Below are 17,845 nucleotides of genomic sequence, written 5' to 3' on the forward strand. Positions count from 1 at the left end.
AGTAACTGGTAAAGTATATGGGAAACTAACAGCAGGTTTAAAGAATCTAACCTGCTATATCCCTAAAGCACACAGGGCGCTGAGGATGAAGGTAATTTTTTTTAACCTTGATCCTCTGTGCCATTTTTGAGATATTGATACTTAATTTATATGCAAATGAGGTGTTTTGGTGTACTGGGGGCAGGGCTAGCTTCCTCAGTGTACCTATCCGTCCCACCCCTTCTGCTGAATATTGGGGCAGCACTTTGCCAGGATATTCTCTAGGAGTGCGGGGCACACCAAAACTTCTCCTTTGCATATGAATTAAACTACAAAAGTTAACTTCATACAGCCATATAGGCTATAACTATGCTTTTCAGGACTCCCTAGGTCTGCATCCACCGGTTCGGACAAACCTGACCGTGCTTGATGTTTGCTCATCTCTAATGACTACGTTCACACAACATATATTTTCAATTAATCACAGTCATTGTTGCAAATTGCAACACCAGCTGTGATTAATTCAAAATATACATTGCATTGAAGTCTTTGCAATCCCGGCCGGAGTTTATACACTCTGGCCGGGATTCCTTGCGGCTGCACAAAACTGACTGTGCAGACAATGTAAAGCGCGGCTCTGGCCGCACGTTACATTGTGTGCTATAGGTAATTGGAATGCGCCCGCATCCCAATTCTAAAGAAGTTTATCTGGCCAGGGATGGACTTCACTGACAGTGGCCATTCTGTGACATGGCCGTGTCACAGGACAACCAGTGTCTTATGTTGTGTGGACCCGGCCGATGTATGTAGTAATGGGGGACTAGATGCCACATTGCGGTCACCCCATGAAGGTGAAACTATGGCCACATACGGTGTTAATAGCTTCGCAATGCTCCCACCTAGCCAAAATCCTGCTCCACACTGATGAGGGGCAACACCCTGAAACAGCTGTATGTGGATGGATCACTGGCCTTGGTTTATCCCTTGTCATTACATTGACTTATAGAGCCACTTAATATGGTGGTTTTGTTGGTTTCCTAACAGGAGCTGCTCCTTGGCTGGGTCCTTCCTGGAGGGATATCTGGCTAGTCCTGTGTTTTGAGACTCTTCAATGATGCTCCACGGGCTCTTCTTTTGCATATTCATGTTTCCCAGGGGGCAATGCACCTAGGACTTCACTGCATTGAGTTCTTTCTCTAGCAGCCGGCAGTGTTGTCGTTAAGCGATCTGTTTCTCTTATGATATTACGTGCTGGCTTGGGTAAAAGTTTATTGATTCTCCTCCTCTTGCCAACACACGTGGCTTATACTTGTCTATTGCACCTTGTAACCATCGTGGTACTTCTCCCTTTCTATCTTGACTGTACTCTAGTAGGCAGCAAGTCATTGTCTGTCCATTTTTATTGATTTATATACTCTTACTTGGTCAACTATATCCAGCACCAGGGCTGTGGAGTCGGAATCAAAAAAATGTACTGACAGCTTTAAAAGGGAAAAAAAAAAAATCTTTTGATATAAATTTTATAAGTTTTGCTCATGAATATATTTTATGAGCAACATTCTAATAGGACACTGGCCCTATTACATAAGGGTGGTCGGGGGAAAGTTGTCGGTCACTATTTGGCAGTTTGTTTCTGAGCTGGAAGAGTCCATAAGTAGTGCAGCAGTAACCTCTGTCCTCAATGTGGTGTTTTACTTCAGTGTTCTATGGCTGTGTGTGCGCTATGGCTGCAACAGGTTGTGTGTGTATGAGTGTCTGCTGTGGCTGGAGGCGCTGAGTGAGTGTCTGCTATGGCTGCAGCAGGCTGTGTGTGTGTGTATGAGAGAGAGGCAGAAATTAAAGGGGTATTCTGGGCAACAGTGAAAAATACAGGGGGTGGTTGGTTAATAATAAGGAAGTCCTATTTACCCGTCCCGGTGCCCCCACAGTGACCCCTTTATATAACTGTCTAACCTCTATAATACAGGGATCTGGCATTGTTAGCAGTATTTCCATATGTATGGTGAATATTTAGTTAGAAACAGAGAAGATTGTCAGCAGGAAAAGACCACCTGCTCCATCTAGTCTAGTTCTGAGTTGTTCAGGACATGGAGGCTGGAGACTGGCTGCATCCACTGCACACACAGGAGAAGCTGCTTTGTATCTTTCCTTATTCCCTCAGAAGTTGCCACAGGATCATGTAGGACATTAGGGAGAAGCTGCTGAGCCAGTGTGATAAATAACCCCTGGTATATGACTGGCCATTTATGAAGGAGCCGGAGTCAGTCGGTCCTGATACAATTCAGGAGTCGGTGCTATGGCTTACCGACTCTACAGCCCTGTCCTGCACACAGAAGATTACACCATAATTCACTTTTAACAATGAAGGAAAGTAACAGCTGCTTTGAGCACATTAATGGTTGGCAGGAGCGGTTGTCACTAGAGTTGAGCGAACCTTTAGCACGCTTGGGTTTGTCCGATTTTCACACTGGGCAGAGAATGAGCCTAGATATGATCAGTAATTTGTATGACCACCATCCTGTATGAAAACCTCCTATAAAAGAGACGGCCTACCTACTTGTCATACTTGTCATATTAGAGAAAAGGCGCTGTGCAGACTAACAGGGAGCAGCTGCTTATACTGTATTCAGTGGGCAGGGATATAGAAGCAACTGTCTGACTTGGACATAGCGTCTTTATATCTCCTTTGGTGGTCCATGTCCGGCACACAGAAGGCTATTTCATTCTCAGACGATCATACAGAAGACATGCGGCAACTGCTCTAAGGAAAATTACCTCACAGCGATTCAATGGGAAACTTGAACTTTGGCAATGTATAGATGACTTCAATTCTTTATTAAAAGAGAAACCATAACACTTAAATGTGAACAAGCAACGCTGAAGGAAAAGGTTTATAAAGTACAGTCACATCATTTTCTCTTTGTAGGCAGACCACTGGTTATTTATTCCCGCACAATGTTAGGCTGGAAATCTGGTTTTACAGCTTGAGCCAATTCATCAGCGTACATCTCATAGCGTCCGGTCATCTGCATGAAGGAAGAAAGATCAGCAGTTTAGAAATTCAAGTATTCAGTCCTAAAGGGGAACTCCAGCAAAAAAATTTAATTCAAACTAACTTGGGCCAGAAATAAACTACAGATCTATAAAACCAATTTAAAAAATCTCAAGTCTTCCCATACTTACCAGCTTCTGTATGTCCTGCAGGAAGTGGTGTATTCTTTCCAGTCTGACAGTGCTTTCTACTGCCACCTGGAACTGTACAGAGCAGGAGAGGTTTTCTATGGGGATTTGCTGCTGTTCTCTTAAGTTCCAGACATGGACAGAGGTGACAACAGAGAGCATTGTCACGCTGGAAAAAATACACCACTTCCTGCAGGACATACAGAAGCTGACAAGTACTTAAAGACTGGAGATTTTTTTTAACTAGAAGTAAATTACAAATCTATATAACTTTCTAAAACCAGTTGATTTGATAAAAAAACAAAAAAAACAAAACAAAAACAAAGTCTCATGCTCAATAAGCAGCAAAAATGTTGAGATTGGTAGTGTCCTATTCGCACATTTTAGGATGCTTCGGTTACTAACCTTGAAGTTCCACTTATCATTAGTCTGTCGACATAGGTTAAGGTCCAGCTCGGCAACCAGAAGCCCATCACACACCCTACTTAGCCCAGGGGTGCGACTACCATCGGGAGCTGCTACGTAACTAGATCCGTAGAAATGACCAAAATCATGATGGGCTAAAGAAAGGAGGAGATGTCCATTAACATTGCTGTCATAGTAAATAACATACAGATATATACAGAGACTAGTAGAGAGAAGCACACGTTGTGAAATATACTGCATAATGCAACCAAACTGTAGCATATACATCAATAGTTGCCCATGGACTCTATAATTGTGGTCTTTCATATTGAACAGGTCTTAGATCAGGGATGGGGAACTTTCGGCCCTCCAGCTGTTGCAAAACTACAATTCCCATCATGCCTGGACAGCCAAAGCGAAGCTTTGGCTGTCCAGGCATGATGGGAATTGTAGTTTTGCAACAGCTGGAGGGCCGAAGGTTCCCCATCCCAGTCTTAGATAATAAATACTTTCCCTCCACATTATTTCATACACACAAAATACTAGTTTTTGTTTTATCACCTTTCTTGCCATCTCCGGAAGTGAATTCATTTTCAAAGTGTTCCTGAAAAGATAGATCCAAAAACATTTTTATAAAATTGCAGGTAATATAGTCACTTATAACAGAAGGGCAGGCTCCTATTATATACTCACAGTTCCCACACGGTTGATGGCACAGGTAAAACAATGATTGGCAATGGCAGCATTTCTCGCCTCTATGGGCCACAGGGATTCACTGCAAGCAAAATTGTGGCTCTGTTAAAAAAAAAAGTTCAAGGCCTAAAAAAACTGTATTCATCAATATCAGATTTCTGGGGTCCCACACCACTCAGACTGAAGGGGATGTGGTTTACCAGGCACTGCTCCACTACATTCACTAGTGGTTGTGTCTGGTATTGCAGCCCACTGCTTGCCAATTTTGGAGTCCCAGAAAACTCAGAAAGTAAGGTTCACATTGTTTTGTGAATCTAGTTAAAACATCCTGCTTTTTACACGAAGAAACAGGAAACTTTTCAAGATTAACTACTCATTTTTGACAAATCAGCTTGTGGCCATGTTCACACAACAAACTATGACCATTATTTTATTAAAAGTATGTTGTTCAAAGGGAATCTATCACTAGGGTTATGCTGTCTTAAATGAGGGCAGCATAAACTAGTGATATAAATGTTGAACAGATCAGTGTATTACTTCCATAATTTTGTTCAGCCGTTCTCCTAATATGCAGGAGAATAGGATTCTTGCCACACCCCTCCTCCCGCCCTCCAGCTTCTGATTGACAGTTGACTGCCTATACACAGCATGGATAGATAACTGCCAATCAGCAGCTGGTGGGCGGAGTTTTCTGCTTCTTCAGCTTCTGTCACTAGTTTGTGCTACCCTTAGGTGGGGCACCATAAACCTACTGATGGTGAAAAGGATGCTGAATTAAAAAAAAAAAAAAAAGTGTAAACTTAAAACAACTGCCACTGTTTGCTAAACAGCCACAAGTTAATGACATGAACATTACTTTGATGCTTGCTGAGAAGAGCTGCCGTTATTCAATCCATTGTGTGTACTAACGGTCATTGCTTCCATAGACATTAAATAGGAATCATTGAAGACTGAATACGGCTATTTTTAATTTAAAATGGGGGATGTTATTTACAAAAAAAAAAAATGTGTAAGGGAACATAGCCTGCATCTGTATTTAAACTGACCCTTTTGTTTTTTAGCCTTAAAGTTTTAGGCTATGTTCCTATTATATACTGATAAACGCAAACAACGGCCATTGTTGTAAAACGAAGGCCAAAATTAATGATCGTGAACATTAATTCCAGCCATCGTTTTCAGTACGAAGAGGGAACACAGCCTAAGGCTGCATTCTCACATTCAGTGTTCTGTGAAATGCCTGTAACGGACTCTCCCCCCACCCGGGCAGCATCTGTGATAAGATGCTGGGAGCGGGGGAACTGTACAGATATGCACCGTGCGGCGTTGTCATTGCAGCGCGGCGCAAGTCTGTACAGTTCCCCCGCTCCCAGCTTCTTATCACAGATGCTGCCTGGGCGGGGGAGAGTCCATTAGAGGCATTCCACGTCCATGTTCCGCGAGGAAGACTGAACGTGGGAATGCAGCCTTAATGTTATTCCAGAGGGGTTTTTTTAATTTGCCATTTTTTTCATCTGTGCTCACCACACAGTTTAATAGGGAAATAGGAAAAAAGTGTACCTGGAGATCTGGGGGGACAAGGAGGTCAGACCCCTTGGCGATCTCTTACTTGAATAGGGGCCAAGTACGTTTCAACTGGAAAACCCCTTTAAATAATTTTATAATCTGCAGACACATCCAGCTGTATGATTAATATTACCATTTCTGCCCAAATAGTTAACATATTTAATTTTACTGTCTTTATATGAATGGTTACCTCAGCTCTCCGACAGTGGCTGAAGGGTTGAAAATAATTTCTGCGCCATTTACGCTGTACATTAACCAGTTAAGTGGGTGGTGTCGTCCATAGCAGATGTTTATAGCAATCCTCCCGTATGCAGTCTGAAATACTCGGTGCCCCGTGTTCCCCTCCATGTAATAAGTGGACTATAATACAAAGAATATCAAGATAAATAAACTACACAGGAGTATTGCAGGTTTTATGTAATTGTTATACAATTTTCCAATGTACATTCTACATTAATTGCTCCCAGTACTTAATGGGTTGGCCACTTTATACTAAAATAGTTCTGTGTACAGTATTAGAAACTATACTCACTGCACTTCCTGGGTCAGAGTACAGGGCTGTAGACCCCGCTATGCAGACCATGCCCTTCCCCCGCTCCCCCTCCCACCCAGCACAGGGAGCTCTTAAACCAAAGCAATGCTCTTGCACCAAGTTACAATTTTGAAAAACTGAGCTCTTCTTGCAAAACGCTCTTAATCCAAGTTACTCTTAAACCAAGGTACCACTGTATTACATTTTCCATATCTCACCTCATTGAAATCTCCGATCCTTGGGATGTGGTTTTTGCGACTCTTGCCAAGGATAGCTCCTGTATTGGATATGACCACAGCAGTGTTCCATAGTGTTTCGCCATGCACCTCGTCCCTCTCCAAGATTGGAGAAACTATGACCATGTTATGCTTCTTTGCAAGCTATGGGTGCCAAAAGAGAAAAAATATATATATAATAAAATTATAATTATATATTATATATATATATATATATATATATATATATATATATATTATATATATATATATATATATACACACACACACATCATGTAGCATTATTATGCCAGGCGCTCAAAAACCGTTTAAATCTTTGTGGTATCGTACTGACACAGCCACAGTCTAAGATTTAAACAGTTTCGGAGCTCCTGGCATTAAAATGCTACATGATGCAGAGACTGACAATAATGCTTTTTTTTACCACACTGTCTGTACATATGGACTGTGCATGAAACGCAGGAATAAGGCCTAACTGGGTTTTTTGTGATATCAGTGAAAAATGTTTAACAATAAATTAAAGTGACTCTGTACCCACAATCAGACCCCCCAAACCACTTGTACCTTCTGATAGCTGCTTTTACTCCAAGATCTGTCCTGGGGTCTGTTCGGCAGGTGATGCAGTTATTGTCATAAAAAAATGACTTAAAATTGCAGCACCGTGCCCTACGGGAGTATCTGTGCCCTAACTTTGCACAACCCCTCCCATCCCTCCTCCCCACCCTCTTCATCATTAGGAATGCCACTGGAACATTTACTCCTGTTTGAACATTGCACAGGTGTCTTAACGATCCAGCCCATGTGCCGGGCTGACACAGGTGGGGAATAGGAGGCAATCTGCCTGGAGCATTCCTAATGATGAGGAAGGCGGAGAGGAGGGACAGAGGGTGGTGCAAAGCTAGGGCACAGATACGCCCGTAGGGCACGGAACTGCAATTTTAAAAGTAATTTTTTATGACAAAAACTGCATCACCTGCCGAACGGACCACAGGACTGATCTTGGATTAAAGCAGCCAGAGTCGCTTTAAAGAAAAAAAAAAAAAATAGGGGGTTTGGATGTTTGACTGTCGTGATCTTTCCCCAGCAGTTTGTGGTGTAAGGCAGTTTTTTCTATCTTTTTGAAAAAATTGATTTGTGTGCATCCATTTTTCCATTGACTTCCATTATAAAAAAAAAACACACAGATCAAAAGTTTTTTTTCTATTCGGCTCTATTGTCAGATATCTCCAGCTTATACTTGAAGCCATTGCAATAAGTGTATCAGGAAACAGCTGAGTATATGATCCCTGAATACACAAGTGCATGGTCACCAGAGATTGCCAACAAAAGCCCTCAGGTCAGATGACAATGTGAAGCCGAGAAGTGTGTCACACGTACAGATCAGCCATAACATTAAAAACACTGACAATTAGAGTGAACCACATTATCTTGTGACAATGGCTCGATGACTGGCTCAGAAGGCTATTGTGAGGTGTCCCTGGTCTGTAGAGCTTCAGTCAGTACACAGAAACAGTCCAGGGAGGGAAAACTAATGAACTAGTGAGAGGGTCATGGTGGCCAAAGTTCATTGATGCACATAGGGCATGAAGGCCAACCCATATGGTCTGATCCTACAGAAGACCCTAATAGCTGATAACGTAATGCTGCCTAGATAGAACATCTTTGTGCTGTATGTGCTGCAGAAGTGGGGTATTCTCTCCACTCTGACACAGTGCTCTCTGCTGCCACCTCTGTCCATGTCAGGAACTGTCCAGAGCAGCAGCAAATCCCCATAGAAAACCTTTCATGCTCTGGGCACTGACATTGACAAGGGTGGCAGCAGAGAGCACTGTCAGACTAGAAAGAATACATCACTTCCTGCAGGAAGCAGATGATAAGTACTGGAAGACTGGTGATTTTTTTTTATAGAAGTAAATTACAAATCTATATAACCTACTGACACCAGGTGATTATTTTTTTTTTTTTTTTGCTGGATTTTCAATTTAAAAGATCTGCTGCTGATGCCTTCATGCTAGATACCATAGGACACCTTCATCTGATGTAGCCAATGCCTTCATAGACCAGGGCTGATTTGGCTGCACAATGGTGACCTACGCAATATCACACAGGTTCCCTTTAATGTTATGACTGCTCAGTATATTACACGTTGTCATCACTTTGGGGGGAAATAAATATATACATATATAATTTATTATAAAAACTAGCGATATGCGTACCTCCTGGCAGAACTTGGTAGTCACTCCATTTTCAGCCGACTCTGCAAACTCCGTCCACGGCAGTCGCTCTCTTGTACAGAAGGCAAAAGGCATAGCTGGAAGGGTAACACAGGATATATAGGACAAGCCGCATGAGCAAAAGGGAAATATTGTGAAAATGTAACTAACACAAAGGATTTAGCTACACGCTATTGTTTGTTTCCCCATTTTATATTGTTCATTAGGACTCTGACAAACGAAGTTGTTCATGACCAACTAGATTATAGCCCAAACCAGCATTTTGTGGGCCATACAGTATTTTGGGGGGGCAGAGTAACCCAAATAAAAAAAACAAAAAAAACAACACACACACACACCATAGAAGTAGTATCTGTTTACAAGGTCATCTTTGAATTTTTAACACAGCCCTCTAGTGGACAGGCCACACTACAGACATGTGAATTAGGCCTTAAAGGGGTACTCCAGCGTGGGGGCAGTTTTTCGCTGGGACCGTCTGGCTGAGCGGACCTAAGACGTCACCCTGCGCCACTTAGTGAAGGAAGCGGGATCAGTTTCAAGTCCGCTCAGATCCCGCCTCCTTCACTGAGTGGCTGAGCAGACCTGAGACGTCACATCTCGGGCCCGCGTCAGACACCCGGAAGCGGCCGGGAAACGGGCACCGGAGCGCAGCGATGCGGGACCAGTCGCTGGAACCGTGGAGGTGAGTGGACGTCTTTTCCCTCGGCCACCTCCTCCCCGGTCCCAGCAAAAAACTGCCCCCACGCTGGAGTAGCCCTTTAAGCTAAAGCTGCCTGACAGTAATGAGGATTAGCTAAATAGCCACACCCATAATTCACCGCTGTCAGTCGGGTAGTTAAAGAAGCAGTGCAATTTATTTTTTATTTCCTCCCCTGCTGCAGGTTGATATGTACACTAACCATTGATGCTTAGTTTCCAGCGGCGCAACTTCATTCCGGAGATATGGCGCCATTTGGGTCCTGCTGGCGTCCACGTGACTTCTTCGGCGGCTGGCCCGCAGCTAAAGGGGCCAGAAGTCAGATTTTTCAATGCATCTCTATGAGAGCGCTCTGAGATGCTTTGGAGACCCTGACTTACGGGGAAGAAAAATCCCCCGCCAGCGGGACCAGGACAGCTCCATACCACCAGAATGGAACCACGCTGTAGGAAGATCATCATCAATGGTAAGAGTACAGGTCAGCCTGCAAATGGAATAAAGAAAAACAAACTGCATCTTTAGGGTGGCCATAAACTTTCAATAACTGATGGCCTCTCTTTATCCACAAGAACGTTCAGCACAACCGATGGCTCCTGTGTTCTTTATGGACAGGGAGAGGTAAGCCACAGCCAGACTGCTCTGACTGCGGCTTATATCTGCAAGAAAAAAAAAAAAGGGGTTGGGCCGTGTTATGGTCAGAATATGGACACTAAAATGTAGCTACAATACATCTACATGATATCAGTGATATCGGCAATCCAAAATATCCTGCCTGGCCATGGTGTAATGAGACAAACTAGACATCACAGGAATCTAAGATGCTTTCAGTTCACGTCATTAAACCTACAATAGATCCAGACTTGGGGCCCTATTCCACCGGACGATCTTCGTTCAGATTATCGTTAAATCGTTTGAATCTAAACGATAATCGTTCGGTTGAAACGCAGTTAACGATTAACGACCGAACGAGAATCGTTGATCGCTTTATAAGACCTGGACCTATTTTTATCGTTGCTCGTTGGCAAATCGTTCGCATTGAATAAGACCTTGTTTGGTCGTTCGCAGTAGATATGAACGCAATAGCGAAGAAAAAACGATTGCAAATACAATCATAAGTAACGATTATCGTTCCATGAAAATAAGTGAACGGAACGTTGTCAGGTTTTTAGCAATAGCGGTCAATTGAGATCGTTAATCGATAATTATGCGAACGATAATCGTCCGGTTGAATAGGGCCCGTACAGGTACAGAAATGCAGCCGAATTGTGTAAGGAGGCACTTACACGGTCCGTGCATGGCCAGTATTCTGTGGACCGGACCTCAAAGCTTCCGGCATCATGATTCATTATGATGCTGGGAGCTCTGAACAGTTTAAAAGTTTACTGACAAAACCATGCAACGTGCGAGGGCCCCAGAAGTCACAACTACCCTTCAAATCGTGCGATTCCATTTATTTCTTGTGCATGATCTGTTTTATAACAGATCCATAACCAGCAGAGACCTCTCCCTCTCTCTCTGCGCCTCTCCTTGACCCCTCACACAGCCGGCAGTAAGTTTACTCAGTTACAGAATAACGGCAGGTTACACATTCCCTATGACACAGGAATCCCTCTAACCTGCAGAGCACAGGTCACTCACTACAAGTTACCTTTCACTGGGTGATTTTTTTTTTTCTTTTCATATTGTAAAAATGAAGTTTCTGGTGTGAGATTAATCATTTCCAGTGTTCGGTTTAATATTTCAGGAAAAAAAAAAGTCTTTACACTGCAAAAAAGTATGGAATGTAATGGACTGTGGCAGAAATTATATACATAGTGTAATACTTACTCCATGCTTCCTGAAAACATACAATATTCACATCACACTTTGCTGCTACTTCCACAATCTCCGCAATGCGCCTATGCATGGCGTTTACCTATAGAAGAAAGTATATTACACATGATCAGTATAACAGTATACCTATATGTCAGATGTCCTGTAGCATCATGGCAAGGCCAAGGACTCTGGGGCAACCGCAGTGCTGGATCGGGAGGAAGCAGAACCATAAGGATAAGTATAGGTTTGTTGTTTTTTTCTACTACCATCCTCTGCACAACTTTTTCATTAGTGCAGAAAATCCTTTAGGGTACAAACCCACTTGACGTATTTGCTGCGTGAATCAGTCTTAAAAATAAGCAGGCAAAACGCAGGTTGGCTTTATACAATTGTTCTGCGTTAAAATACGCAATTGCGTATTTTTGAAGCATGAAGCTACATGCGTTTTTCGCACAGGTTGTTAACAACTGATGCTTTGCTAACAACAAGCTTCAAGCTTCAAAAATACGCAATTGCGTATTTTAACGCAGAACAATCGTATAAAGCCAACCTGCGTTTTGCCTGCTTATTTTTAAGACTGATTCACGCAGCAAATACGTCAAGTGGGTTTGTACCCTTAAAGCGACTCTGTACCCACAATCTGCCCCCCCCCCAAAACCACTTGTACCTTCAGATTGCTGCTTTTAATCCAAGATCTGTCCTGGAGTACGTTCGGCAGGTGATGCAGTTGTTGTCCTAAAAAACAACTTTTAAACTTGCAGCCCTGTGCCCAACGAGCGTGGCCTAGAGTATCTGTGTCCTTACCTTACACTGCCCCTCCTCCCCACCGTCTTCATCATTAGGAATGCCACTGGCAGGATTTTTCCTATTCCTCTGAATTGAACACTGCACAGGTGCCTTAATGATCCAGCCCATATGCAATGTTCACACAGGTGATGAATAGGAGACAATCTGCCTGGAGCATTCCTAATGATGAAGAGGGTGGGGAGGAGGGACAGAGAGGGTGTGCCAGCCTGATGCTAGGTTTACACGAAAGGATAATTCTCCCGATCGTACGATTAACAATTTCGAAGAAAAATTTGTTTTGCGATCGCTTAAGCCTATCTCGCACATAGGTAAAAAAAATAAATAAATAAATAAAAAAAAAAAAAAAAAAAAAAAAAAAAAAAAAAATCGGTGAACGACTGTTTACACGGAACGATCTGCAAATTTTTTGCGAACGACCATTTAAGAAAATGTTCAAAGATCAAAATGAACGATTTCTCGCTCGTAGTTTGATCGTTCGCTGCGTTTACACGTACGATTATCGTTCAAATTCGATCGTTATTGTGCACATTCAGTACATATTGAATGTTTGTAATAAAACAAATGTTTTAATTTATATTTTTATATATTAATAAGTATTCAAATTAATATTTGAATATATTTTTTATTATTTCTATTATATTATTTTTTAAAAATTTGAGATTTATTTATTTTATATTATATATATATATATATATATACACACACAGTATATATAATATATATATCACATGAAGGTGACTATGGTTTAATAGCTGATGTGTCTGGATATTAATAGGGAATTGTTCTGAAATGACTAGATGTCTATGGGCAGCTTCAGGAAAGGTTTAGCCTAGGCACTGAGCACGTCAGGACATTACCCAAAACAAACAGAGGCAATGGTGATTGTCAGTGTAACCGATCCACAGAGTTCTGACCTGCACAGAATGCTGGGAGAACCCGCCTGCTCTATAAATATCCAGGACAGTGGCTAATGCAGCTCTGCACTCTTTGGGTACCTGCACTTACTATGTAAAGTCAACTGTAAACCCAAAACACCCTTAGGATATATAAAATCTTTATCACTGGCAAATCTGTACTTGCCGTGTATTTAAAGGGGTACTCCAGCAAAAAAAAAAATCTTTCAAATCAACTAGTGTCAGTTATATAGATTTGTAATTTACTTCCAGGACTTATCAGCTGCTGTATGTCCTACAGGAAGTGTATTTAGTAACCTCTGCACTATATGTATGAAAAACAGCGATGTGTAATTTGTTGGCACTATCCAAATAAATATATCATTAAGTATAAAGTGGTGTATTATTTCCATCGCCACCACCACCACTCTCCCCCCTTCCTCTCTCTCATCCACTGCTCATTATCAGGAAATCAACTCTTTTCCCATCAGTCAGGCCCTGTGTACTCTATGGGGAGGGGGGAGATTAGTCGCCAGCAGAGAACAAAGGATTACACAGCGGGACCTGTGTGAAAGTTGGTATTCAGAAGTCAGTGCTGACTTCAGAGGAGATAGCTGTAAATTAACTCTTTGTTGTCCTGTTTTGGTGCTTCATCTCCCTCCACCCCTCCCCTCTCCATAAGAGAACCACAAAGACAGGCGGGAGAGCTTCAAACTGCTTTCTCATTATAAAAATGCCTTTTTCGGCTAATAAACCCAATCACAAAGTTTCTTAAATTCGCCTGTACTTCTGATTTCTGCTAAATAAATGTAGACGACAGTGACACTTTGTAGTCCGCCACCTCTGAATGTGTAGCCTTATGGGTGATCCAATGTTATTTTTGTGTTTTTACTAGAGAAGATTATGGCTATACTGTATATATTTTAATGAAGAGTTAATTCCCAAACAGATTATGCAATTTATTCACATTACAACATGGAGATTAGTCATAGGACACTATTCATTGCACAGGCCAAACTAACCAGCTGATGAAGGCCTGAGCGCCAAAACACGTCCTATGACTGTAACCTCCATATTGGAATGGGAATAAATTGCATAATCTGCTTGGGAATTAACTCTTTACTAGAGGAGATTATGGAGATATATATCTATATATCTATATTAGTGATGAGCAAATACTGTTCGATCGAATAGTGAATATCCCGCGAATATTCGATAAATATTCTATAAGCGTTCAAATCCCCCAGCTTCTGGTTTCACCCTCCAGATGGTCAAATAGATGTTTTTCACTAATCGAATACTTGTTCCCATAGAATTTAATGGGATCGAATATTCGCGGGATATTCGTACGAATATCGAATTTCTCCCTATTCGCTCATCACTAATCTATATCTATATATATATATATTTTTTTTAATCCCTCTAATCCACGTGCACTATACCTGTTCTGCCACCGGACTTGTAGTCGGTAACTGGATTTTATGCTGAATTAATCCCACTCGGACCACCCGAGGCCGGCGGAGCTGTTCCTGAGCTGCATCAAACGCATAGCCCTTTAACTCAAATCCTTGCTGTGAGGCGGAATCCACAGCGCATGTGGGGAGATTGAGAGGTCTGAAAGAGAACAAGGCACATAGGCGTTATAACATGACAGTCCTGTACATCAACGAGCACAAGGTATACCGCCACACTGTGCACTACAAGGTATAATGCTATATGTTACAGTAATACACTGCATTATATGGTATACCGCCACACTGTGCACTACAGGGTGCAACACTATATGTTACAATGATACACCATGCACTATAAAGTATAGTGCTACACTGTGCACTACTGGGTATAACACTTATAACACAAGTATAGTGCTACACTGTGCACTATAGGACATGACACTATATCCCATATACACTGTGCACTATAGGACATGACACTATATCCCATATACACTGTGCACTATAGGACATGACACTATATACCATATACACTGTGCACTATAGGACATGACACTATATACCATATACACTGTGCACTATAGGACATGACACTATATACCATATACACTGTGCACTATAGGACATGACACTATATACCATATACACTGTGCACTATAGGACATGACACTATATACCATATACACTGTGCACTATAGGACATGACACTATATACCATATACACTGTGCACTATAGGACATGACACTATATACCATATACACTGTGCACTATAGGACATGACACTATATACCATATACACTGTGCACTATAGGACATTGTGCACTATATACCATATACACTGTGCACTATAGGACATGGCACTATATACACTGTGCACTATAGGACATTACACTATATACACTGTGCACTATAGGACATGACACTATATACTATATACACTGTGCACTATAGGACATGACACTATATACTATATACACTGTGCACTATAGGACATGACACTATATACTATATACACTGTGCACTATAGGACATTACACTATATACACTGTACACTATAGGACATTACACTATATACACTGTACACTATAGGACATTACACTATATACTATATACACTGTACACTATAGGACATTACACTATATACACTGTACACTATAGGACATTACACTATATACTATATACACTGTGCACTATAGGACATTACACTATATACACTGTACACTATAGGACATTACACTATATACACTGTACACTATAGGACATTACACTATATACACTGTGCACTATAGGACATGACACTATATACTATATACACTGTACACTATAGGACATTACACTATATACACTGTACACTATAGGACATTACACTATATACACTGTGCACTATAGGACATGACACTATATACTATCTACACTGTGCACTATAGGACATGACACTATATACTATCTACACTGTGCACTATAGGACATGACACTATATACTATCTACACTGTGCACTATAGGACATGACACTATATACTATCTACACTGTGCACTATAGGACATTACACTATATACACTGTACACTATAGGACATTACACTATATACACTGTGCACTATAGGACATTACACTATATACACTGTACACTATAGGACATGACACTATATACTATATACACTGTGCACTATAGGACATTACACTATATACACTGTACACTATAGGACATTACACTATATACCATATACACTGTGCACTATAGGACATGACACTATATACCATATACACTGTGCACTATAGGACATGACACTATATACCATATACACTGTGCACTATAGGACATGACACTATATACCATATACACTGTGCACTATAGGACATGACACTATATACCATATACACTGTACACTATAGGACATTACACTATATACACTGTACACTATAGGACATTACACTATATACTATATACACTGTGCACTATAGGACATGACACTATATACACTGTGCACTATAGGACATGACACTATATACCATATACACTGTGCACTATAGGACATGACACTATATACCATATACACTGTACACTATAGGACATTACACTATATACACTGTACACTATAGGACATTACACTATATACTATATACACTGTGCACTATAGGACATGACACTATATACACTGTGCACTATAGGACATTACACTATATACTATATACACTGTGCACTATAGGACATGACACTATATACACTGTGCACTATAGGACATGACACTATATACTATATACACTGTGCACTATAGGACATGACACTATATACACTGTGCACTATAGGACATTACACTATATACACTGTGCACTATAGGACATTACACTATATACTATATACACTGTGCACTATAGGACATTACACTATATACTATATACACTGTGCACTATAGGACATTACACTATATACTATATACACTGTGCACTATAGGACATTACACTATATACACTGTGCACTATAGGACATTACACTATCCCATATACACTGTGCACTATAGGACATGACACTATATACCATATACACTGTGCACTATAGGACATGACACTATATACTATATACACTGTGCACTATAGGACATTACACTATATACTATATACACTGTGCACTATAGGACATTACACTATATACACTGTGCACTATAGGACATTACACTATCCCATATACACTGTGCACTATAGGACATTACACTATCCCATATACACTGTGCACTATATAGTGACTGCACAGACATCCCTATGACAGCTCCCATACATCCACCACAGACCTCCCGGTGCCCGGTTTGCCCCCTCACCTCAGCTCCCTCCCGTACAGCAGCCGCCATACTTCCCGCCGCTCCCCCGCCGGGATATACTTCTCCAGCACCTGCTCCACAGACACCAGCTCCCCGGACATGGTGACCGGAGTGCGGGGACCGGAGCCCGGAGCAGTGGGGGTCGCTGGGCCGGGGGCGGGGCGCAGGGCTGGGGGCGGGGCCACCTCTGCCCGCCCCCAGGATATGGGGTCATTGCCCGGGAGTGCGGGGCGGCGGGGTCATAGACGCCTGAGCCGCCGCCATCTTCCGGGACCATGATCTGGAGGAGAAGAGCCCAGCAATAGCAATGTGCCGCGTCCCCTACATAATTACCTGCACCAGCGCCCCCCCTGTGTCATGGCTGTGCCAGGTAGTGCAGCTCAGCCTCTTTCTATGGTGCGAAACTGTAGGTGTTACAGTACCGGATACTGCCGCTATACAGTGTACGGCGCTGTTTGTGGTGAACAAGAGGGGTGCAGATCTGTATTCAGGGGCTGGCAGGCAAAGTTTAGATTGGGGGTAAGCACAGCTGTAGGTGCAGGG

At 41.9% G+C, this 17,845-nt stretch overlaps 1 protein-coding gene across 1 annotated transcript; it reads right to left on the reverse strand.

The window, feature by feature from the left end:
- Nucleotides 1-2,793: 2,793 nt before the first annotated feature.
- Nucleotides 2,794-17,472, reverse strand: UPB1 (beta-ureidopropionase 1). Its single transcript, XM_069961194.1, has 10 exons — nucleotides 17,303-17,472; nucleotides 14,477-14,648; nucleotides 11,347-11,434; nucleotides 8,805-8,899; nucleotides 6,571-6,732; nucleotides 6,011-6,180; nucleotides 4,258-4,339; nucleotides 4,126-4,168; nucleotides 3,565-3,719; nucleotides 2,794-3,005 (listed from the first exon to the last, which is right to left on the reverse strand). The coding sequence occupies exons 1-10, from the start codon at nucleotides 17,401-17,403 to the stop codon at nucleotides 2,922-2,924; spliced, it is 1,152 nt and encodes a 383-aa protein (XP_069817295.1). The 5' UTR covers nucleotides 17,404-17,472; the 3' UTR covers nucleotides 2,794-2,921.
- Between the last annotated feature and the right edge of the window lie 373 nt (nucleotides 17,473-17,845).

The sequence above is a fragment of the Dendropsophus ebraccatus genome, chromosome 3 (genome assembly GCF_027789765.1).
Source record: "Dendropsophus ebraccatus isolate aDenEbr1 chromosome 3, aDenEbr1.pat, whole genome shotgun sequence".
NCBI lineage: Eukaryota > Metazoa > Chordata > Amphibia > Anura > Hylidae > Dendropsophus > Dendropsophus ebraccatus.